The 25,527-nt window shown below is 47.5% G+C and overlaps 1 protein-coding gene across 1 annotated transcript; it reads left to right on the top strand.

The window, feature by feature from the left end:
* Positions 1 to 6,326: 6,326 nt before the first annotated feature.
* On the top strand, positions 6,327 to 25,312 carry LOC122364675 (ankyrin repeat and fibronectin type-III domain-containing protein 1-like). Its single transcript, XM_043335285.1, has 16 exons — positions 6,327 to 6,387; positions 6,774 to 6,959; positions 9,367 to 9,480; positions 10,917 to 11,108; positions 14,791 to 15,010; positions 17,428 to 17,560; positions 18,561 to 18,674; positions 19,133 to 19,227; positions 19,874 to 19,991; positions 20,645 to 20,811; positions 21,530 to 21,721; positions 22,164 to 22,302; positions 22,640 to 22,753; positions 23,130 to 23,267; positions 23,676 to 23,809; positions 24,111 to 25,312. The coding sequence occupies exons 1-16, from the start codon at positions 6,342 to 6,344 to the stop codon at positions 24,964 to 24,966; spliced, it is 2,958 nt and encodes a 985-aa protein (XP_043191220.1). The 5' UTR covers positions 6,327 to 6,341; the 3' UTR covers positions 24,967 to 25,312.
* Positions 25,313 to 25,527: the final 215 nt, after the last annotated feature.

Here is a 25,527-nt window from a genome sequence, read left to right as displayed (position 1 = left end):
CACCAGTGGGTGTGGTGTGGGCAGTGTTATTTATACCAGTTCCTTCTTCAACCTGCACGGCATAGCGGTGTGCGGTTTTGACTGACAAACCGTTATAAACTGAGAGTTTTGTTGATATGGCAGCGGAAAGGCTTACGGAATGCCATTCATTGGTTTCTAGTGGATTGATAGCTTTTATCTCGGCTCCCAACTGTACTTGATCTCCCTAAATAAACTTACCGTTAGGAAGGATTTTGGTTGATAGGGAAATATATTATACCAAAATGAAACGTTTGTGAGGCGGGGCTGATCAGCCGCTTCCGACCGTCTAATTCTACCCTGGATTTCTTGCTGTGGATTTCCATCGTCTAAATTCTGATGCGGATTTCCCACTACCCCGACCCCTATCTCGCGGCGGGCAGTCTGGAGCGGGCTCGTATTTCGGTTAGTAAGGCTGGTCGTCTGCTGTTCATTACGATCGATGGCTGGACCAAAGAGAGATAACCCTGAGGCTTCGACCCGGCTTTAACCCGGCTTGATGACCCGGCCCTACCGCCTTCGCCCCCTCCCGGTCCCCTCGTCGCCCCCCCATTCGTCGCCCCCGACTACGCCCCCGCCGCCCCCGCTGCCCTCAAATGCCTCGCCTCGGCCCGCCGTAAAGTCTAGGGATGTGGGTTTGTCTAGACTGGAGAATAGCGATGATGTGGCTGGCTGGTAAGAGTTTAGAAATGAGGTCAGTGAAGGGATGGAAGGAAGAAGAGAGGGAAATTTCAGGAGAGCTTGATGTGAGAAATCAGAGGAATCTGAGGCAAAATGTAGAAGATAACAATTGATGGGTATAATTAGAGGAATGTTGATAGTGCGTAGTGAATACGGTTGAAATTATTGCGAGATCATAGTGTGGCAAAGCAAGTGCGTGAATGCTTCAAAAATTAATTTTCGGCAGGGCGCCGACGACCAATGCAGTCTGGCGCCCCTACAACCAGCATATCATTATGGTCATCGAATTATTAGTCAGTTTGATTGTACGAGCGAGCCGCATACAATGCTGGAGGAGCACAGCCTCATCAGGCTATCCAGCGCGGCATGGAGGGCTCATCAGGCAGAGAGCCGAGGTAGGGCCCTACTCAGAAGGCAGCGGTTAGCGAAAACATCAACAGACGTCTCGGCGCGGGTCACCGTGCTGTGAGGGTGACATCATTACGAAGGGAGGGTCAGAGTTACGGTGCGCTGCGGTTTGGGAGTGGCCTACTGTATAGCTGAGCCAAGAATTACAAAATGAAAACACTGAGCTTGGTGGGACCCTCAGATGTTGCTTGGTGGCATGGTTCGGAGATAGAAAGTGATGGTTTTGATAGTGATGACCTTTGATGACCTCGGGTGCCATGCGATGACCTAATGTGACCTCAAAATGAGTTATGGCATCAGCTGGCCGTCATGAACCGGTGCTAGTCATTGTTAATGTTTTGTTTTGGCTATTGTATCCTTCCTTTGATATTCAAATGTTTGCTCTAAGAAAATTACAAAACGCTTTAGTACCTATTTTATGTACACGTATCGATTGAAGTACGGCGTTTGAGAACTGACGCTACTGGCCTTTTCTTTTCATATTCATGTTCTTACATCTTTCCATTAAAGTACACATTTCTTTTTAATCGATTTCATAACACGAATTATTAAAACTTATACATCTCTGGCGCTCGATAATACTGAATGCCCTGAGGGCTCTCTGTCTTCACAATTCACAATGAGCGCCATTCCCCGCCAGGCTGATTAATTATCCCAAGCTGTCTTGTATATCGGAGGAGCTTAACACTAATGGTCGCCACTTAAGTGCCAGTATCAGTTTCATTAGTTTGCCTGCAGGCGCTTACGATATACGTCGCATCTAAAGCACATGTCTTCTATTGATGGTAGCGAATCCTTCTTATTTGGGACCCATTCAGCGATATTGAGTGTTGATGACGCACTTTCATTGGCCTAGCGATGATCACTCCCTCCCCCCACCCCCCACCCCCCACCCCACCCCCACCCCTGAAGATGGCTGGCCCCATGATCAGCTGTTTGTTCTACCCCTGCCTCGGCAGACGTGGGGAGGGGGCCGCGCGGCCCGACGGGGCGGGGAAGGAGAGGGCCGGGAGGGGAAGTTGCCCTGCAGGCGGGCGGCACGTGCTATAAACACATCGGGCCAGCGCTGGGCTGTCCCTCCTTGGAGATAGCAGGCAAGACGAGTCATCAAGTCGCTGTGGGGGGGGGGGGGGGCAGGGAGTGGTTTTGGCAGCGATAGTGCGGTTGTCAGCCTATTTGTTCGTTTTAATTTTTGCTTATCTGTGTAAGTCAAATGCTGCTTATTTTCTTTCTGTTAAACACAATCTCGAAAACGTGATGTAATGCTACTACAAACGCCATAGAAATGAAATATTTATTACGAATATGTCCTGTAATGAAACCATTGATTTCCCAACTTTTCTCGCATTGCTAAGGCACAACCTAGCAAGACCTGACCTTAGTTCGTCTCAGGTCGTTGGTCGTTCCCATCACAATCCCTCGCACCAGTACAGCGAACTAACTCTGCTTTACGTTTACTGTCACCGCTGCACAAACTGAAAACAGCGCCCGGCGCCGCGTCCGATTCTGTCAACTCCAGTTAGACGAAGCCTGAGGGAGGTTAGGGGAGCGGTTAGGGTTTGCCATGCTCCCCAGCGCTGCTAAGCGCAGGAAAGGTCAAGGTCGTTGATCCGAGCGACAGGGGCGGTCTCAACAGTTATCTGAGGGAGATCTGAGATGGGTTTGGTCATGTTGTGGCGCGCTGAAGATGGTGATTTCTCGACTGTAAAGTTTGGTTGAATTAGTGGTGGAAGTTTAATGTGATCTTTCAGTCGTGACGGATTTTGAGGATACGGCAGAAATATGTTTGATATGAGATGTTTAATGACCTTTTTTGTAGCATGAACTCGAAGAAGAGGTCGTCGTTTCAAAGTTTCAAATAGCTTTGCAAACTCGAACTATTTAATTATCAAAATGTTATGGCACGATGAATTCGAAATGGCATTCGAAGCACATCGCTTGTGACTGCACTTCAGCTAACTTTCATTGCAAGATCTGTCTAATCTGGCCTGATATTGGTCAGTTCATCAGCTCAGCAGGGAAACTGATATCGAAAAACACGACACAAGTCGAGTCGATTGATGCACGTCTTTCGATCTAATTGAATGCCGTCCTTGCCTTCACTCTGCGTTTTTACATTGCTGTCTGTCTTCAATGGCGTGGCCTGCGTCTTGTCATCTTTGCAACCAGATGCCGGGGTACATTTGTGACGCGCGTGGGGGCATTTGTGACGCGAATGGGACGCCACCTCCTTTTGAAAAACCAGACGCCTGCGATCGTCCAGTTGATCTCATATGACGGCCAGAAGGTCTGGTTGAGTTTTGGTCAGGACATGAGGTTCTCTGTGATCTGTCTCATGGTAATTGTGTTTAAATTAGTGCAATAATATTTGTGGTGGTCTGGAAATCTGCAGGCTGCGTCCAATGGCCGGTGCGATGTGTTTTATTTGGGAGCAGGATATTCGTTGATTGCAACCGATTGCAAGCACTAACAAAATTATGTATGGACATCATCCTACTCGTTACATGTCGAATTAGATTCATTACGGAAAGCTTAACAGTATTACATCGGTAAATATTTAAGCATTGGGAAAACACGTGCTCGGTAATCGGTCAAAATTGAACGTTTTAAGTACGGCATGTGTCTTGCGCCTTTCTGTTATGACAGCAGTAATTTATAGGCTGTCGCTACTGAAGCTGTTACTCGATTTTACCAGGAAATATTGCTCCGATGTCGATATCTTTTATTTATTTTGATTGCTTATTTATGTGATTCCACTACGCTGAATCAGTCGATTACATTTGAGTGCGTACAAGCCAATCAAAATTCGGCTAAAGGATGGACAACTTTCATAACCATTACGAGTCTCGGAGACAATATGCTCGCCATTGACGCATGTTCATTCCACTGTCACTGTTCGTGACGGGCCAGCCTGTCATGGCTGTCACAGACTGTCATCAAGTCAGACATTTATTAACAGGTGAATATTGATCGCTTCTCTAGCTATAGCTAGAAAAGCCGGAAAGCCAAGGTATACCTTGGCCTTTCGGCCCCAGGCTGAGATTGCCGTCCCCGTACTTTACCTACCGTCCGGGAGCTTTTGCCATTCCAGTACTTTATTTTGTCCTCCTTTCACATTATCCACTCATCTTGCTTATCTGTTCCGTCTTTCTGTCCATTTTCCATCCCGTCTCATTTTTGTCTCCCTTTTACCCTTCTTGTAATCGGTCTCCTTTCTCTCCTCTTGTCCTCTTTCTTTCTCTCTCTCTCTTTTCTTTCTCTTTCTCTTCCTCTTTCGTCGGTTCCTTCCGATTGGTCCTGTCTCATCCCCCGTTCCTCCGATGAGATATGGTAATGTCATTGAACGAATCGACAAATGGCGTGGCCGCGGAACCAGCACACGTCTCGAGAATGCCGACCACAACGGAACAAATCACGGCGCACCGGGCGCATTGTGGCGCATCGTGGCGTATTGTGGCGCTCTTGGACGGATTGTGGCGCGTTGGGTCTGATTGGAGCACGGGGGCGAATTGGAACAAGATATGGCGCACCGGGTTGACCTATGACACTGAGAGGTAAACGAACACGATGAGGGAATAATTGTATGCGATAATTTTCAATAACGTTTTCTGACCTGAGGAAATATCCATATCAATGTTCATAACTGATTTTGATGATTCCTGAACTTGTAGATAAATTGGATGAAGTTCAAATGCATGATAAAGCATTTACTTCGTTGACCCTGCCTATGGTCGCGGTTGGACCAAGAATGGTAGAAGTTTTTTTCACCGCGAGTGGGTACGTCCCAACGTGAATAACGTCGCTGTCTTCAGACATTTTTCTGTGAAGTAGCCGTCACTGTTAAAGGGACTATCCCACCTTTAACATGGGGTTTGAGTTGAGATAGCCAAGTTTGCGGCGAGGTTCAGAAACCACTATCTATCTAGGTTGCAACCCCCGCGGCCTCTTGGTGTTGAAGAAATTCGTTCCCTTCATTTGAAAATGGGCCTTGCGCAAGGCCCTATCTTCAACATGGAGCGACCGTTAGTGTGACGTCACCTCGTTTAGTCATTCTGATTTAAATGGGTTTGTTCGTTGAAAAATCGCTTAAAACTTGGTCTGAACTTTGTTGTGGTGCCTACAGAGTAAAAAGAATCAGCTTTATGGCAGTAATGTGGCCTGGGGAAGGAGGTAATTTTGGGCTGTGACGTCACATATTTGAAAGTTTGTGTTTGGAATATGGGAAGCCTAAGATGTTTAATGAAAAATAAATGCCAGAACCGTGTTCCTGGTCATCCAATCTATAAAGTCGGGCACAATTTAACTGGTTTTAACAACATTTTAGAAGGTGGGATAGTTCCTTTAACTGTAGAGTGTGGTGTGTTGCACTCTTGAATGCCTCCCACTTAACAAGCCCTGTGGAGAGGTTTGTAAACATCTGCCCATTTACTCGCTACCCGCTAGGAGTTATTGTGTCTGCCAAAGTCGACAGACACTGTGGGCTGCTACATGGGGTAGCTTCCAAAAGTATCGTACCAAGAGACGTTGTAGTCGAATTTTCGCTGGTGACGCAAGGTGTTATTTGTTTACTTCAGCTTTCACTGCTGTTATGGTTCAAGTGTTTTATATGAACTTAATTTGAAGTTGGCTGGCGAATAACGCATTGCTGGCAAAGTGTTCTAGAAATTATGCAGGAACTTTGCAGAAAGTAGGTATGTTCTTATTTCACGCTAAGGTGTCTGATGCATCACTAAATCCCTGTTATTTTTCCCACTTTGATTATGAAAGATTCACAAAGAATTGCTAAACTTTGACAAAAAGCTGAGGCTCAAAAACTGAAAGTGCTGTCGAGCACCCATCATGATACTCTGCTGCGAAGCCCCATCACTTCAAACTTACCCTAATCCCCAGTACCATTTTCATCCAGTTCTAGCTGGATATCTCGTCGCCTAACTCCTCCTGGCTTCGGGCATGCCCATCCTCTTACCGTTTTGTTTACACCTCGTCTGGACTTCGTCTGTCGTCACCTATGTAGACGCCCTGCGACCCGCTACTCCCCAAGGGGCGTTTTTCGGTCTGGCGTCGTTTGATCGGCATCGTTTGGTCCACGTCTTTCGTCGCCGTCCTTTCGTCGGTGTCTTTTCAGTCGTCTTTTTCAGTCGTCTCTGGGGGATGGTGGTGTGGACTGCGTGTTGAGTGGACGTCACTTCTGGTCTGTGTTTCAAATTTGAAATCCTGGGTGTAGGTCTTTCAGAATGGTTCATCAGACTCACGAAGGCCGGCGTGCTACGCTTGATTCGTGTACGTGCGAGACAGTTTGGTGCCACTTGTGCAGCTGTGCACTGTGCAGCTGTGCCTATACTCTTTTCTGACACTTATCTCACTTATTCGAGTCACTTTATCTAAATTTATTTATTTTCGCTTTTTAGCCATAGCACTGAACTGCAGTCATAATGTTATGTAGTCACCTTTGCAGCGCCTTCGCGTCATCATGCATGTAGCCAGACCTAAACGCTCTAACTGTCCCTCCCTCTTGCCATTTCAGTTCTGTCGACGGAAAACCGGTGTTCGCTCGGACTCCACGCCCTAACTGTCCTTCCCTCTTGCCATTTCAGTTCTGTCCACGGACAGCCGGTGTTCGCTCGGACTAATGCGTTCCTGACCGGCCCTTTTCCCTTTTGTTTCAGTTCTCTCCACGGACAGCCGGTGCTCGCACCTGCAGGAGCTGGTGCGGAAGGCGCAGCGGAGGGTCGACATGCTTACCAGCTACGTCTCCAGCACCAACGGTGGCAAGGAGTCGGAGAAGCAGCGGACCCTGTGGCAGAGGCGCCTCAAGCTGCTCAACAGGATGAAAGTCGGCTTCGATCAGACGCGTGAGTGTACACTCGGTGGTGGGAGTTAGAGTGAGGGTTAGGGAGTTGATAAGGAGTTAAGTGGTGGCAAATACTAAATGCTAGCTGGTTTTCATCGGTAAGAGTTTGAGGCTGGCCGCTGGGCTGGAGCTTGTGATGAATGTTGAGCGCTGGCGGCTACATACAGGGTCTTTCATAATGAATGTTGCTTTTGAACATTTAGTTAGGAGCTCTTAATTTATCACTTTCGCGTGAATTTTATATGCGTATTGTTGCAAATTGATTAGGATTTTGTCCCAAAAAAATAAAAAATTCACAACGCCAATTTTCCTTCGCGGAAAAGCAGAGTATGTCGACAACACTAAAACGTATTACGGATTACGGTCGACGGACAAGTCTTCATCCATTGGCTCTCCCCTGCGTCAACACTGAACGGGGTGGCTTACCTCAGGCTGCTCAAGGAATGCTTCTGCCTCAGGTCAGGGACAAGGTTCAAAGAGACGACCTGTGGTTCCAGCAGGATGGTGCCACAGTGCGCACCACGGCAGCTGTTGCGCCAGTGGCTGATCGAGAATTTCGAAGAGCGCGTTATCAGCCGCCTCACCGAGCGACCATGGCCACCACGGGGTCCTGACCTCTCCCCGCTGGACTACTGGTTTTGGGGAGTCGCATTGGCAGATCTGAGACAAAACCCTCCTGCAGCCATCCACTGCGAACCACAGTGGAGAGGTTTGCTGGAAGCCTGGACCCAGACGTTGTGAGGCGCGGGGTGCGACACCTTCGTCAGAGGGCCGAAACCTGTGCCTTAATTAAGGGCGATACAGTGGAAAATTCCTGAGGAGCATTAAAATGAAAGTTGTGTGTGCAAAAACGCTAATGTGTTTCTGTTTCATGTGATGGTACATATTACATGAGGAACATATATGTCCTGAGAAATAGCTCTTTCAAAAGTAACATTCATTATGAAAGACCCTGTAGGTAGTATTTTTCTTACATTCTAACGAATTCACCTGGGAGAATCTCGTAGACTAACGAGCTTCTTGGAGAAGCTCTCGTTTGAAGCAAACTCAACCTTGACTGATTGCGTACACTCAGTACAACTTTTCGTAGTAGTGTTGACCTGAGCCTGGGCGCGTTCACGTAGACTAACGCCCATGTGCGCTCATCTGTCCAGCGTAGGCAAGCGGCAGGCAGTCACTCGGCGAACCGTTTCCATTCAGTCGGCCGCAGGCGAGTTCAATTTGTCGGAGTTCGTCTCAAACGCTGCGCTGACCGCTCCAGGGCGTTCCGTATCGAACGGCTCAGGTCGTCAGCGGAGACCCACGAGGCCGCTCTGTTGAGACGCTGGGTGAATGGGGAATTTCCTCAGGGGAGTCGTTACCCTCCGGTGTGTTGACCGGGTGGTGGACGTACTGTTTGCTGTCCTCTTCTAAATTACCCCAATTGAGCCGGCTGCCGATGTTTTTGTTCGGGAGAAACCGTCCAGTGATGGAGTCGAGAGAGGTAGCCACTCGAATGGCTGTTTAAATTTTCGTCGGATAGCCGGTGCGACGGCAGAAAAGAATACCAAGGAAGGAAATGTTTTGATCGAGGTTGGTCTGAGATACTGCATCGTTTCGTAGATAGATGCGACAGTATATCGTCTTTGGGGGATAATGGATGGTCATTCTATCGGCGTTTTTTTTTTCTTTTTCATTCGCGGAGTTATTACATTCTGTCGTTAGACCATTCGCCATTGATTGCATGGTGGGTTTGCTCGCATGCTGCTATTTGGGTGAAGTGTTGTTGTGCGTTGTGCACAGCGCAGAAGCTTGATTTATGGAATTTGTTTGTTTTGTTTTTGTTTTGTTTTGTTGGGTTAGGCCCTTTCGGTCCAATGAGACCATTTCAGAGCCGGGAGGATGATAGGATGTAGGGGGAGACATTGGTCTGGGCAGGCACCCTAGTGAGTCGCCGGGGCTGAGCCCGTCCAGAGGACAGGCCACCCAGCCCCAAGACACTCACTGCACCCGGCTACGGGGTGCGCTCCCTCGGGAGCAGCGGTGCCGCTCCAAGGGAGCAGCCCGCATGAGATAAAGTTGCCTGTCCAGCCCGGAGGGGGGTTGCGGCGTGGAGGACAAGGATTTCAGTATCCTGAGGATAGAAGCACGGAACGGTGATTTATCGAATATCGACGTGTAGCTTATTGTGAAATGTGAATTGACTTTGAATTCCATTGACATCTAGAAATGCAGCCTGTATGGGTTGTCAACCTTGGTCATGCATGGTATATCACTCTCAAAATACCTTTTCAGGGCAGAACTTTGTGCAGCTTGCAAAGACACCTGTATTTTAGTGCACCGAACAAGTCATTGTGTGACATGACGCGTCATGACCTGTGCGACATGAAGTGACCCCTGGTAACCTGACCTCCCTGTTCTATCCACAGGCCCTCCTGACCCCCCAGCTCGCGTCACAGTAGAGGTCACGGGTCCCCAAGAGGTCAGACTGCGTCTCGATGAACCCGATTGTCAGCATCAGGCCATCTGCACCAAGTACAAAGGTTAGTGGTGGGCAGGCGCCGCCAGAAGTACGCAGTTTAGTGGTGGGCATGCGGCACCAAGTACAAAGGTTAGTGGTGGGCAGGCGCCGCCAGAAATACACAGTTTAGTGGTGGGCAGGCGGCACCAAGTACAAAGGTTAGTGATGGGCAGGCGCCGCCAGAAGTACACAGTTTAGTGACGGGCAAATGAGGTGGTACTGAAATGGTCCAGACGGGAGTGCTCGGGCCTCCATGTCACGAGACAGATACTGTGAAAATAAATAGTGAGCGTTCGTTGGCTGGAGGGTTAGATCGGCAGCCCGCAGCCCAGTTTGGTGCTTTTGGGCCGGGTCGGGCCGCTCATACTGATATTTTTCCGATTATTAAATAGACTCGCTTCGCGCTCGCTCGTAACAACACATAGTTTACAGATGATTTCCGCGTAACTCCTTGTCAAGTTTTACCGAATCTTCAAGCAAGCTACCACGAAAAAAAAATCGAGCCTTTCGTAGACTTAGAATGAGAAAGTAGTTGTTGATGTAGCTCGTGCTGTCAGACCCATGTTATTCCCGTCGACAGCACCCTCTTGTTCGTCATCAGGTTGTCTCAGAGCTCAAGCAGGCGTAATGTTTAGGCAGCGGTGAGGAATAGCATACGCCCCAGGGACGCGAGGCACGTCGTTTTGACTCCACTGCCCTAGATTTTGGCTTAGTGCTCAGACGACAACACAAAATAGACAAGTAGGCATATGTCGCATTTTTAGTTATAGTTACTGTGTTACAATGTGGGCTTGCCTTTTTCAAGCTGACTCGCAAATAGAACGCACAACGCGTTCGAAATGAATGGGTTTCGCTACGCAAGTATTCGAGCTATTACCGCTATAATCATGCGTGTCGAAACCATAAACATCGACTGAGCGAATAAAATTGGTGGGTTTTAGATACAGACTTCCGAAATGTGTTGTTCACGTCATCGATTAAACAGAATAGATATGGTTCGTTCACTTCTGATTGTGTTGTTTCACGTTTTATTATAGCGATTTACCATATCGGCTTTGAAAGGTTGAGGCTATTTGGTCGAATCGTCGATGATGTTTTTACTGCTTTGTTGCATAAATATCTTGTTTTTTTTTGTGGAACTGACATTTAAAAAGAACGTCATAGCCTAGCGTTCAGCTACTGCAGTGTTGTTCTTAGCGTACGCTTTATCATTTAAATGATCGCGAAAAATGTCACGCTGCTATTGTAATAGCAGAAACGAACTTCGCATAAATGAAATGCATACCAAAATAAATAATTCATTAAAGGTTAAACTTCCCGATTTGCAGCTTAGTCACTGTTTTAATGCACGTGTATATTTATTTCTAGAATGTCCTGCTTTTGTTCGCGTCCTCACTAACCTTTCTATCCCCTCACCGCCTCCCCCACTTACTAACGCCTCCCCCTTCTCCCCCACAGTCCAATGGTCGACATCTGCCGACTTCAGTAGCGTTGCCGGTGAGCGTGATGTCACTGACCTGGTACCGCCACCCGAGCTACCCGTGAGACAGCTCACCCAGGGGCGACGCTACTTCTTCCGCGCGGCGGCCGGCAACTTCTGTGGCTGGAGCCGCTTCGTCAGCTCGAGTCCGGCCGGCGTCCTGCCCTCAGGTGGGTATCAGGGGCATGGTGCTGCAGCCCGCAGGTTGGTGGGGAAGGGGTGCTTGGGATAAGTGGTTGTTGCCATCATGCGAATGACGGATGTATAATGTTGATGCCCAATGACAATATTTTTACGGTAATGTCGTTGTTATTTTGATGTTACTGGATATTTACATTTTGGACTAGGTGGCTCTTTTCTAGCGGAAGTCGTACTGTTAAATGGCTTGAATGGAGAAAGAAACACTCCATTTACTCTCAAATGGGCGTTTAATGGACGCGGAAGCTACTTTGGATGAGTGATGAGACCTCTCCTTCCTCGCGTTTTGTGTATCTGGGGTACTTATTAACATATTAGTAAAGTGGCTAGGTTCTAATGCATCCTGACAGCGCAATACATTGCTCCTTTTTCATGAACAGACCCGATATCTCCTGGTAAAGGTTATGTAAAAACGGGACTTATCGAAACGAAGGATTGCACGAGATTTGTCCCCCGGGTTTCCGCACTTTGCTTCTACGTTTTCTTGCGGTTCAGTTACACGATAAGACCTACGGCAGGAAGTGCTCGGCAGAGCTGTCTGTTCTTCGGTTTGTGATATCCGGCGAAGGTTTTCTGGGACACAACTGTTGACCTTTGTGTGCTCGATAATGCCAGCCTTCCTGAAGAGTCGCGGCGAAAGACAGTACGCCAAACTGAATCTAATTTTGTCTCGTAGTTTTGTTATTGCTTGTTCACTGTTCTCGTTTAGAGGAGCTGCGGTTTCGAAGTTATTGCCATGGCAAAAGGTGGATTTATCTTATCCATACAAGTTATGTGACCGCTTTCTAACAGAGCTAGGACATTTAATAGCTTACAACTCTATGGAAACATGTGAAATTTGCCGGCTGCTGTGAAGCAATAATGTTTAGAGGCGAATATTAAATTACATTCCGTGGCTCCAATGTGGTATCCGGTTATGCCGCAAACTGCGATTTAACCGCTTTGCTTTATGGTTGCAGATGCCCCACGTTGTTCTCAATTTATCGCATTACTTGTTCTGCTCATGTCTTAGTTTTACAGCACAAATAAACGGTGGGTACTTTAAGGTCAGTAGACATAAGTTTATTGAAGATCTTCTTTTTCTTTGAGGAGACGTCGGGAGATGAGACATCTACGTGTCTCTTTCCCTTGGTCGATCCTAAGTTGCCTTTGTTGTGCGTGTCTAAGACCCGTGCGTTCGCTTGTGATTCTTACGTAGTGTTCGTTCTTTCACGCCTGTCATCACGGGTGTAAAAGAAGTGTAACGAACCGTCACGCTACACACGTCCTCTGGTTCGTGAAAATTCACCGTCATTACAGTTTCGCACTGGCTACAAGTGCGGTAATTTTAACACGAGCCGTTACACTTCGTTACCCGCCGCGTAGTCGCCAATGAGCCGGTAAATTTGCCGGGAAGTGTGAACCTCGTTCACTGACGGTGACGCTGATGTAACTGAGCATGACGAGGATCTGTGGGTTGCGTTTGAGAGATTCAGGTGCCCTTCGGCTAGCGTTTACGATATATCAGCGCTACGTCTTGAACCAACGCTATTTTCTTAAAAGCAAATTAGCGGCATAAATATCGCGATGTGTCGATTGTTTGATTCATTTTGCGAGTTGTCACTGCCAGACTTTTTTATCCCGCATACAAGTCATTCGCGTTTTGTTCGCGATCATTGTGTTCATTTCTTTTCGTTATAATTTGATGCTACAAAACCGAGGGACGCCCTTGGCCGGTATTCTGTTACAAAAAAAAAAACAAACGGAGATAATTTGTTGAATGCGACACGAAATGTTTCGCCCAGGGTTTCGCCATAGTGTGCTTGTGCAGGCCGCAGGGTGTTATAAAATGGAAATTTAAGTCAATGCCGTGCAAACACCTTTGCATCTTTGGTGGTTTTAGCTCACCAGGGAACGACAAACACTGAACATGCTCCTCGTTCTGGTGTAGACCGCTAAATTGAGGTTCTCTTCGAACTCCCATTGCCCGCTGTTATCCTTACCACTGGAGTGTTGTGACGGAAACATTTCATGAATCTCGATAAGGTTCGCTCTGCTGCCATGGTGCCCCGTTCGTTACTGTGGTCGATTTTATCAAGCAGAGAAGGCGGATTATGCCCAATGTATGCTACAGTCAGATTAAACAAACTCTTTTACCATGACGTCTCATTTGAAGCAGAAATGTGTTTTATTTGCTTTTGACATTAGATTGACGCTTGTATTCCAAAACAGTCGCAAAAACGTCATGCTTTCAACATTCCAACATTAAGTTCAGCAGAGCCACTCCAGCCAGACATTTATTCCACCAAAAATTCCCCAAGACGAGCATGCTAGATTTGCGTTGAGTGTGTGCTCTTTTGTGCTCGACTTTTAATCCATCAAGCGAGACCAACTGAAAAGCCTTCTTGGAACAGCGGAGTCGGATGCATAGCATCTCCATCGATATGGACAGATGAGGTCGTCCATGGGCCGATGTGGTCAGTAAAATAGCCCATTTAGCGGGTATACCGCCCGCATGGGTATCAAGTAACCGGGTTATTGCAGCGCATTGAACACGATCAGCATTGTTGAGTGGGTGTTTGAAGCCCACGCGCCCTTCAAGCTGTTGTATGTCTGCTGAACGGATATTGCTCAGCTCTGAAGGGTAAATGTGCCTAAATTTGACTCACTGCTTAGTATTTGGAATCGATGACTTATCAAAGTTTTATCGGGCACAGGAATAGAACAATTTGGTTGTGTTCCAGACACAGTGGATTTTAATGAGTTAGAAGTCTCAGCTTATGAGTCTTAAGTCTTAGTTTATGTTTGATGTGAACCATTCCAGGACCTAATTCCATGTTGTTCGTGAGAAGCATAGGTGATAATGCAGAACAGACCACTTATTTTAACTTAGATGGATCAATAGCTCTAATAAGAAGTGTTGCCCCTGCTGCCTGCCTTCGTTCATAAATGCAGAAACCGTTCTCGGTCTCACTATTGATTCATCTGCCTCGATCTGTCCACTTTTTGACACTTTTGCTACAAGTCTGGCATAGTAAACTCATCGAATAGCAATCACAAAGATCTGTCAAAAATCGCGTCAGTCAGGCGCCCCAGCTATGATCACACTCCTGTCGTATCAAGCAAGTATTCTATGACATGAGCGTGAGCGACCTCAGTATTGGGTAGGGGGCGGAACGGGCCTGGTTGGCCTCTTGCATCAGCGGGTCCTCGTTGATGTATCGACATGTTGTTTGTGCTGTGGCTCGTGCTGGAGCAGAGGTGGATGGGGTGGGCTGAGCTGGTTCCTGGGATCGTCGAGTTGCATCAGGACTGCAACGTGACTGGACGAAGAAAAAACGTTGTTGGTACTGGTAGAGGGAAGATTGATTTAGGCCACTTATCCATGTTTCTATCTATTATGACAGCCGTTCGTAGGGGATTTTAGCTGAAGGTGGTGATGTAGCAAGTTTCATACTTCGAATGGGCACAAGTGGGGTTTGGAACGAGGCCATTTTTACTTAAAAAGAAAAATGAATTAGTTATTTTAGTTTTGGAGCCATGAGCTAAGCTTCTTGTAAAGAACAAACAAGCCGAACCAAATGTTAAACAATGACATTTCTCTGGTAGATCTTCCGAAAGCCAAACAAACACATGTCTATCATCTTCTAACTGTGGTTTCTCTCTCCTTTCCAGTATGGAGGGACGCCGACCAGCGTGTGTCCCGACTGAGCGGAAAAGTGGCAGCTCTAGACCGGCTGTTTACTCAGATCCGTGACTCCCGGCCCCAGTACGCCAGTGACCTCAGGAACCTGGACGGCCAGAGCGAGTCACCTATGGCGCGGAAGAACATCAAGAAGAAGAGTATCAAGAACCTCTTCCAGACGGCCATCAAGTTCCAGAAACATCTCAGAAGGTGAGAATCAGCATGTACCATTTAGGAACACGCAAATTCTTGAAAATCAAAGAAAAGATAATAACAATAAAAAGTAGGTAAATGGTTAGAGAATGGTTTCCATGAATTATTTCCGAGCATTGATTTTATTTATCCCCGTTCTTTTGCTCTCTCCTCAACGTTTCTAAGTTTTTTTTGTCATCTATTGCCCAATGCCTTTGTTATCAAATAATCACACTACCATGAAAATGGACGAAGGTTTATTTGTCAAAATGTGCGGGGACGCTTTCGGTTTATTGTGACAGCTTTGCGGACTGCGTACTCCAAAGTAATCTCAGTCTGTCAAGTGGCTGATGCATTTCCCACTCTAAATGTTACCAGCGCGACAATTGAGCACGTGCTATTTATTTCCTTCGACTTAGCTGCCGAAATAAAATTTATAGCCTCTCTAAACGTGGCGCAATTCATTCAGGACAACCCTAGAACGGAAATGAATCGTATTTTTCGAATCAACAGTTGCTGATGAAACACGGGGACACATTGTGACCCCTGCCACCACTGGCATGACCCTGCAGTCTCCTACAAACACTCGCGTCTTGGAGGGTTTGCAGGGTCGTCCTCTGGGACCAGTTTCACTCTACGGCATGGTTTTATAGCGCTCATTGCAGAGACGACATGGCCCGAACAGGACCGCGGGGAATACGCCCTAGCAAATGGCTGCTGGGGGCGACCGAGCCACCCCGTTTGTGAAGGGAAAAGCTGAACGAACCAAGTACATTTTTGTCTAATTTGTCACAGGCATGGGCTATTTTTTAGGTTGGGGACATCGGTCGTCTTTTCGCTATGATTTCTGAGTGACTGATGGCATGCTAGCTTTCAAGCTTTATTTGGCTATGTTGAATGAGGACAATCTCTTAACCCTATTAGTGGCAGGGGGTTGTTTTTATCCACCCCTCAGGTTTTTCGGGAATATCTCCGAAACCGCTGAAGCTACGATGCTGAATTTTTCTGACTTTTCCTAAAACTAAATTGGGCACATTCCCTGAAAATTTCAAGTTCATAACTTTACCAGGGGCGGCTCCAGAGCACTGGGAATTGGGAGGTCCTATTCGTGAAGCGAGTCATTTGGGCGAAGATCACGATGCTGCACCAGTTTTACGAACAGTGAATAAAAGGTATCATGTGATAACATATACAGTTATTGTGCATCCTCTTTTGACACGTTTTTGCTATAATAGGCGGATCCAGGCGTCCAAAAAGGGGGGTTATGTTTTACCTCCCAACATAGGTGCCCTGACACCGCCTATGCATTACCAATACAATTTTAGTCGTTCTCTCATAAGAAAATTATAACATAACAAGACCATTACCACCCTTTTTAGAAACAGTACCAACAAAAACCTTATTTACTATACTTTTTGTGTACCCCCAATCTCAATGATCTGTATCCGCCTATGATTTTTGAAAATGCATATTTTTAGGATCCATGTGAATTCCTGGTTCATTCTCTATCGATCGGCAAAAGTTGCGTTAAGATTGGTTCAGAAACCTGGCCGTGATAAACAGTCTAAAATGTATCTGCAATTTGCCCGTTTTTACCCCCCTCTACCCCCCCCCCTATTGACATTTTTAATTTTTATTTTTTAGAAATGTAGATCACGTTGAGCGAAATCGAATGCCGTTCGAATTTTGAAAATCGGCCCGTTAGATCTCGAGATATCAAGGGGGGGTCGTAAACAGCCCCCCCCTGCCACTAATAGGGGGTAGCCAGGAGCCTGCCACTATAGTTCGTTTTTTTTTTTCAAAAGGACGCTGGCTCCAAGTATGCTTTTCGAACAAGCACGTGTTTTAGCGAGCAAAACGAGCAAAAACTGAACCTGAGAAAATCGAACGTCGACTAATTTTAACATGTGATTTCTTCCCCATAATTTCCATATGTACGTTTTGGAACCAGATATGAGAACAGTGGTGACGTAATGCTGTCAAACATGTATTGCAATGTACCGTATAACTATCATGGACGGAACCGCTTACTCGATTATAAGCTCGGCAACAGTGAAAAACCAAATTCTTTGACACTTGTCCCATTGCACGGACATTTGGGTGCCTGCTGCCACCAGTGACGTCATCATAGTAGGTTCATTTTTAAGAAACAATTTCCAGCTATTTACCGTGCAAAATTTGAAATCGATTATTTTTTCGGTAAGAAATTCTTGGCCAGACACTGAAGCTGCCAAAACTCACGTGAGAGCTTCGATATTGAACTTTGAGCCAGCGTCCTTTTGAAAAAAAAAACGAACTATAATAGGGTTAATCAGTTGCACTAGGTTTGCCATAATTCCTTTCATCACAAGTTTCAGATTGCTTTTCAATGATGCAGCCTCATTCAACATACCCTGGTAGCGAGCGTGATTTTGACTGGCTTTCTTATCTTGCAGCGGCGTGTACCTGGCCAGCGTCATCTACCACGAGGACCGTGTTGCCATGACAACCGAGGACTTTCTACCGGTCCTGGAAGTGGATGAGTCCTACCCGAGCTCCATTCACGCCGACTTTCATTGGCTCATGAAGGTGAGAAAATAAAAGCGAAGACGGTAGAATCTTATTACCGTTCGAGAATATCATTCAAAATTTGTATTCTTATCTTCTATGCTTCTCAGCTCAACCATAACGTCACAACTAAACTTGATTATGATAGTCCCTCGTACCGTGATATTCTAATTCAATGACGTATTGGCGTTTATGAAACATAATCATCATAAACGATCATCTGCTGACAGACGATTAGCTTCAACGTTTAAAAGCTCCTCTCTAAATCGTACGTTCCTTATCTAGACGCGGCACCTTTTAAGAGACGGGTCAACGCTATATGCTGTTTACTTTGGACGTGTTATGGTTTTTAACCAGTCGAGTAGGCGTAGAGTAAACGGAGGGCGCTACAGCATGATATCATAGGGTCGCTGACCTGTCAGGCGGCTTTCATTGTGATGATATGAGTCAGAAGATCTGACCCAAAACTTGTGTTTGTTTGGAGACATATATGTATCTCTCCGAATCATGGATGGTAAAAAAGGCACTTTCAAATGGCATAAGCACATGCTTAACCTCCAAAAGTACAGTCCACAGCAGAAGTAATGTACGGTTTCAGTCATGGGTATGTTCTACTTCTGAAGCTTAGGAACGATTAGCCAAACTACAATGAAACTTTGAATTTAGCTTACATGTATCGTTAACCTTGCAGCTGCAACTTTATTTCTGGCGTCTTCTTTTCGATCACTCTGCATTAAAAAAATCGCCATTCAAAGCCATCCGTTGAGATTGGTGAAACCGCACATTACTTTAGCGGTGGGCTGTACTTTCATGAAATCGGACAAAGTCTGCAGGAACAGCTCAGGGTTATGTCTAGTGACCAAGCTTAACACCCGGGCGTTAAATGAGCTGACTGGAATGCGATTTGACAGGGCCGTGGCCTAACTTGATCTTACAGTACCATGATCTGATCGTGACATGACCTGACTATGACCTGGCTATGACCTAGCTTTGACCTAACCGTGACCCTGTGACCGGTCAGGTGGCCTGCACGTGGGACGACGTCCGCTCGCTGCGCCAGGACATGGAGAGATCTCTGAGCTCCTCGTCGGTCCACTTCCGCATCAAACTGCTGGCCGCCGCCGAGCAGCTGCAGGTTGGTGCTGTCTGATGATTGGCTGGGACGGGAGGGGATGGGTGTAAGGGCAATGGTTATTGGCTGGCGCCATGTGGGATGGGCGTTATGCTGGGAATGATTGGCTGACAGAGTGGGGAGATGAGTGTAACTAATGATGATTGACTGAAATGGAAGGGGATGGGTGTAAAGCGAAAGTTGATTGGCTGAGACGGTATGGGGTTATGACGAGTTCGATGATTTGCAAACAAAATATAGAAACTATAGCAATTGGTCTAATAACGACAGTCATTGGTGGGTTATTATTCTAAAACAATGTTAAATGGCCGTCATCTTGGTGTTCTTTAGGATTGTGACTCAATGTACTCGTACACAGGTATGGATAGTTAGTCGTTCATATAATTATTCAACACAAACGATTTAATTACGATACACCCCTTCGCCCTAAGCTCTAACATCCTGTCTCTGCCTCTCTACAGTCGGCTCTGGGTGTCCAGGACCTGGGTCAGCTGTACTTCAAACCGCTGCGGGACTCCCACGGCACCCTGGTGTTCGTCGTCATCTACCACATGAGGTCAGTGAAGGAGATGGAGATTTGGAGGGAGATGAAGTGCCCCACTGTGTATGTCGTGTGAAATAGACAGTAGACACTAAAAGCGACGAATGCTGAGGAAGTTTGTATCATGTATGTGAATAAACTAAACATACCAAAGTATAGGACGTTAATGATTCTGGTATGCTTTAGCGGTACCGCACTTAAGGTAGCGGTGTTTGCATAGCTATCGTAGCAGAATAAGCTAGACTCAATATCCGTGGTTAAATAAACCAAATCATTGAGCGGTGAGCCACTATCGCTTTGAAGCGTCGCTGATAGCCGTATCATTGTTGCTTTTACGCACTGGTACCCATTAGACACAAGGCAAACAAGGAAAGATTCATCAGTAGTAGGATTGTTTTAGGTGACGCTTTAGAAGCAGGTCAAAATAATTAAGTGTACCCGTGGATTAATATGGTCAGATAGCAGGAATTTACAAATCAAAACAGCGTATCGTAATTTTTGTTTTCACGTCATTCCACATTTAGATTTCATATAACATCGTCAGTCGTCACACTCTATCTGAAAAGTGTTCTCACTGGCTCTGCTTCATCGCCCCCATAGTGTAGGTATTCACCGTAGCCCTAATCGCCTAACCATTCACACTATCACTCCTCTCCGCCAGGTCGGGCAAGCTTCCGTCGGCCTCCGTAAGGTGGCAGCAGGTGAACAAGCTGCAGCGAAAGGTCTCCACGTCTGAGGAAGAGCCAACTGTCGGCGAGAGTCTCATCTCTGAGATCAAGGTGAGACGACAGAGGCATCTGGTGGTGTGATTCGGTGTCGTGGATAGGTAGGGGGGTGAGTGGGGGTCTTTCCGCTGGCGATTAGATGCGAGAAATCTCAGGCTGGGAAAACCAACTTAGTGTCTGGCACACAACAAATCGACACCTTTTTTTAAACCCCACATTTGTTCTCCGGTGAATTTCAGACAAGTTGGTTAGAGACCTTCAAAAATGGTACAGTCACTCGATTTTTCTCAAGTTTGTCTGTCTTGGCAGATAAAGCAATACCAGAACCGGCCTACGAACACACATATTTGATCAGGATCGGACGATTGGACACTTTTAAAAGGAGATCTTTCGTGCCTCCCGAAAATTCACGGGAGAGCAGATGTGGGGTTTAAAAAAAAGGTGTCGAAATATGTTCAACGCAATGCCTCTGCGCGAATTCATCGCTGTTGGTGTTGATGTGTCTGAGCAAAAGCTGAGGTACCCTATAACTAGGGCTATGATTGCAGGATGAGCTACCTTCCAAAGTAGTTCGCTCATTTTGGTCTAAGCGCTAAATTCATTCAAAATAGCGAACCTCGAAATGCAAATAACGACGGTGACTCTTCTCTTCATTTTCTTAACATTAAAACTTGTAGCACACTGACAACCCCTTATCCCTCCCTCAGGACATCATCACGTACCACATGGTCTCCTCTGTGGGCGTGTCTCGCGGCCTCTACCTCGGCTACCTGCAGTGTCAGACATCAGTCGACATCATACGGGTCAGCGTGTCCAAGGACAAGCCGAACGTCCTGCCGCACGTGCGCGTCAGAGACAACCCGCACGTCAGCAGGTGAGTCGGTGGATGTGCTGGAATACGTGGGGAGATTTAGTGGTGAGTTAGTGAAAGAGTTAGTGGAAGGTGAAGAGGCATGTTTGTACGGGAGCTCAGTCTGGTTGTTACTGATAAATGTGGATGCCAAACAGATCGATGATAGAAGTATAAGTAAGTGGTGTACTTATTGAAATATCTTTGTATTATTTTTGCCAAGGCTCAATACATCCAAGGAGTGAATATATTGTGATCACTTTCCTATTCTTGTTGTGCAAGTATATCGTTCCTAAATTGATAAATATAAACGTTCCTAATAAACGTATAAAAAAATTGATTGACATCTACTGCTATCTATGTAATCGCTCAACTCATCTTACTCAGGTCGTCATGCAGGTACAGTCCACAGCAGAAGTAATGTGGGGTTTCAGTCATGGGTATGATCTGCTTCTGAAGCTTAGGAACGATTAACCAGACTACAATGAAACTTTGAATGTAGCTTATATGTATCGTCACCCTTGCAGCTGCAACTTTAGCTATTGACATCTTCTTTTCGATCACTCCGCATTAAACAATCGCCAGTCAAAGCCAACCGTTGAGATTGGTAAAACCCTACATTACTCTAGCGGTGGGCTGTACCTCTCGCATGTTTGACTCTCGCATTTTAACACTCTCAATTGACTAGCATTTGCTGTCTATGGCACAGTGGTAACCCAGCGTTTCTGTGGTATCTCCTCAGCGAGGAGTGGGAGTGGCTCCAGGAGAGCTCCTCCTACCGGCCGCCGACCTCCGAGGAGGACGGTGACGTCACACCCGGCGTGACGTCATCCAGTCAGAGTGTGACGTCACGCTTCAGGACCCAGGTGGAGACAGCGGTGCGGCGGCTGCTCAAACTGATGGACGTCCCCGCGGAGCAAGCGGCCAACCACAGGTGAGGAAGGCGGGTGGGCAGCCAATCAGGGGAGGGGAGAATGGGGAGTGACCAATCGATGATGAGAAGGGCTGGCAGTCAGCCTATAACAGACTAGGGCTCTGGGCTGATGGCTTGTTTGAGGCAAGGTAATACAGTAGAGAATGATTTGCCGCCGGACGGGATGTGGAGGAATCATGGCGTGCGCTAGTGCTAAGCACCTCAGACCCGAGTTCAAGGTTGCAACCAGCCACAAACATAATTACGAAAGGTATTACACAAATATCGGGTTTGAGTCGCTGATGTTCTGCATTAAATTAGCGGTACATAGGCTGGAAGTCTTTTTGTTTTCTTGCCTAATGATATATTTTACACGTCCATCCGCATACTTGTTATATCCGATCAAAAATAAGATCCTTACGCGCCTGAACCAATCATCTAACTGTCTGCTCTCCTTTGGCAGGCTGTACAACGCCGAGGTGCTGGAGCTGAACGGCACCACCAGTTTCCTGCTGCTGGTACCCGCTGCCGATCAGGTGTGCTCGATCAAACAGACGGAGGAGCTGACGGCGCCCAACGACTGCCTCCGGCTGCCCGTCCAGGTACATACATGGTCAGAGATGAGTGGATGTGTTGGAATGGTGATGGTGATGTGCCAATGTTTTATCGTATGTTTAATACTAATTGTATAATATTAATTGTATAAGGTATAATGTAGGTACTGTCTATCATAGGGAGGTTTGGTACTTAATGTCTTGGGTGCTTTCTGCGCCAGTACATCATAGGGCTAGACAGGGGAGCTTCTCCCACGTAGACATGCTTGGCAGCTGGCATCGCCTACGCTGTCGGTATCCTCACTGCGGTACTGCCATTCGTTACGGTGTCGCTTGTTTACTTTTCTCACTGCGCTGTCGCTCACATAGACTCCGGTGTTGTCAGATTTTCGAGATGGTACACATGATGACCTACCAGCGCTCGTTTGTGAGCCGCTACAGTCGCATCAGCTCCATCCTGGAGACGGACACCATCATGGCGCAGCACGCTCACAGAGAGGTACGAACATGCGCCGTAATTGTAGACTCGTGAAGGGTTCTAAATATGACTGAGATGTGTGACATTTGGAGGTTCTGCCTCAGTAATTTAGCATCACATCACACTGTCTTCCAATAATATCAGCAATAATCTCGGTTGCATTTGTTTTCTAAATAGTTACAATTCACTTGTATCGTTCCCTATAGTATGCTGGAAAATGCCGTGGCCTGAAATGAAGTTATCGAAGTTTATCCTCAACGCATCCTTCTCTCAGTACTGGGCGTTGTCTTGTGGGCACTGTCTGCAACTTTTGTCTACGAATTGTGTACTTTTGGGGTTGGTATGAAACTATCCCAGATGACATTCTAGACGCTGACTACCCCCTCCTCTCCACCAGGCATTCAGTGACGCCGAAATCAGCGAGGCGCGGGGCCGTCTCTCGCAGCTGCAGACCTTCCAGACCGAACTGGAGGGTGTGTGGAGGACCTCCCGCTGGCTCACAGACGCCATCGCTTGGGCCAGGGATAAGACGCAGGTACGGAACGCGGGGGAGGTGGCATGGGAGTTACGGCCTTGGCGTTGAGGGAAAGGTAGAAGGAAGCCAATGTGCGATGTTGGATTGCTTGCGGGAGATTTGTTATGGTTACAGATGTTCTAAAGATTTGCCGAATGGCTCGTTCAGGTGTTCAATAAGCTTCTGCTTCTTGGACTACAAAGTAAAAATTACTCAAAAGTACGCAGGACAAAGTAAACGGGATGCTTTGATCGATACCTGTGTTTTTATCATATTATGTAGTTCTCAGCCTAATGCATTACATTGCAAAGCACGTCGTCGGTCGTGATGTCACGATTTTCAAAATAGACGTGTGTCGCTAACGTTAGTGAGTGGTGTGCTATTAACACCCCTAGTTCTGACCCGTCTGACTTCATCTCCTTTCCACAGGAGGGCTGCCCTCTCTCGGTCGCTGCTCTACGCTCCTGGGACGGCCGAGATGTCAGCGTCTCACCCGTTAGGGACGCCAAACGGCTGCGAAAGGAGGAGGCCCCGCCGGCGCCCAGCCCGGCTGAGTTCCGCAGGTGCGCTATAGATGGCGCTGGTGATGGAGTCGGTTTTATATAGGTGGCGTTTGGGATAACGGAATGATAAAGATGGCGCTTGATAAAGCGTCCGAAGTGTCTTTTTTCTCCCATGGCTCGTGGATGAATATGTTACGGGAAATGTTGCCTCTTTACCTGTTCTTGACTGGACAGAAAATATTATGTCAGGTCATGAAGCTGTATTTCGACTTGCCTTACATATCTGAATAGTCCACATAGTTTCACAGACAACGGGTGTTGTTATTGTTATCGTCTGACCGTTGGCCCTCCCTCTCGACAGATCCAGCTCCCAGCGTCTGCTCAAGCCCCGTCCAGAGTTCCAAAAGTCGCGCACCTCCGAGTGCCTGCTCAAGTCTCGAGGCGCTGGTGATGAGGGACGCGCACTGCTCGGTTACCAAGACTCGAGTAGCGAGGACTCTTTGTCCCGCCCCCGACCTCCCAACTCGGCCCGCATTGTTGGGGGAGTGGGTGGCAGTGGTGGCGAGGGCAACGGCGGAGCGCAACTGCTTTCTGTGGCCTCTGATCTTCGGAAGAGTTCCGCGCCAGATGTGTACGTTCACGCAGACGTGGAGCGTCAGTGGAATGCGGCACTCAGTCGCTCGACGCCCAGCTTTGGCGAGCGCCTGGCGCCACCTACTCGCCACTTACGCATGCGTGGTGGCGGAGACCGCTCACCCAGCGACGCGAGCAGTTTGGCCTCCTCCGCGAGGAGTCTGTCGTCGAATGACACAGAAACGGACACGGTCAGTGCCGACGAGGCTGACGACGCGTCGGCGGCGGCGCCGGGCGTGTTGCAGGTTTTCGCGGCGTACGAGACCGGACTGGCAGCGGGAACGTCGGTGCGGCTGCACGTAACGCCTCGCACGTGCGCACGTGAGGTGGTGGATCTGGTGGTGAAGCAGCTAAACATGGCTGTGGTACTGAAGGGTCGTCAAGGTCCTGTGTACTCCGCCGACCAGCTGCGTACCTTCTGCCTCGTGGCAGTGATTGGCGCGAGGGAGAGATGTCTGAGGGATGATTTTCGCCCGCTACAGCTTCAGAACCCCTGGAAGAGGGGAAAACTGTTCGTGCGACGTCGCACAGAGATTTTAGCGGCGATTCAGCAGAACTCTGCACGAGATAAGGAAGCGGTCTAGGATCAGGAGGCCGTGTACTCAACTTCGCTGTGATTGGTTATGGAATGTGACTGCTTTGCGTGTGTTTATTGTGCGCGCGTTCTGTGCGGTGTTGAATGTGAGAGGTGCGTTTTATCAGCATTCCACGCGCGGTTGTAATGGATATTTATTGTGGTGGCGCGCGAGAGAGCTGCCATCTGTTGAGCGCGGCGTGAAGCTGTACTTACGATCGGGAACAGAGATGGGCTGTTAATTTATGCCGAACTATGTAGATGCTTTGTTACTTGTATCTTGTTGCGGCGGTGGCGCCGCGGCTTCAGGCGACTGTCTGAGGGTAGATGAGGATGGAATAAAAGGGAGCCCCCAACAGAGCTTTTGAAGAATTTTAAAGACCTAGTCAGGCAAAGAGATAGTGAAAATGCTTTCAGACGATTTTAAAAGTCTTCGGATGTTTCAAACTTTGTTGCCAGGCTTAGAGTAACAGAGTCGCGATGTCCGACTGCACAATATCCGACTTCTGAGCGGTGTAGCCTAGTTGACTCCACCGACGGATCCCGGGGCTGGCGGGGGAGGGGTACGTCG

This window comes from Amphibalanus amphitrite, unplaced genomic scaffold (assembly GCF_019059575.1).
Source record: "Amphibalanus amphitrite isolate SeventyFive unplaced genomic scaffold, NRLGWU_Aamphi_draft 000690F_arrow, whole genome shotgun sequence".
In the NCBI taxonomy this organism is placed as follows: Eukaryota; Metazoa; Arthropoda; class Thecostraca; order Balanomorpha; family Balanidae; genus Amphibalanus; species Amphibalanus amphitrite.
The sequence above is the reverse complement of the archived record's forward strand: the minus strand, read 5'-3'. Positions and strand labels throughout refer to the sequence as shown.

Coding starts and splice junctions, on each gene's coding strand:
- LOC122364675 (XM_043335285.1), top strand. CDS start 6,342: ATGGTTCATCAGACTCACGAAGGCCGGCGTGCTACGCTTGATTCGT. Junction 6,960..9,366: donor AGTCGGCTTCGATCAGACGC/GTGAGTGTACAC, acceptor TTCTATCCACAG/GCCCTCCTGACCCCCCAGCT. Junction 19,992..20,644: donor GTCTCATCTCTGAGATCAAG/GTGAGACGACAG, acceptor TCCCTCCCTCAG/GACATCATCACGTACCACAT.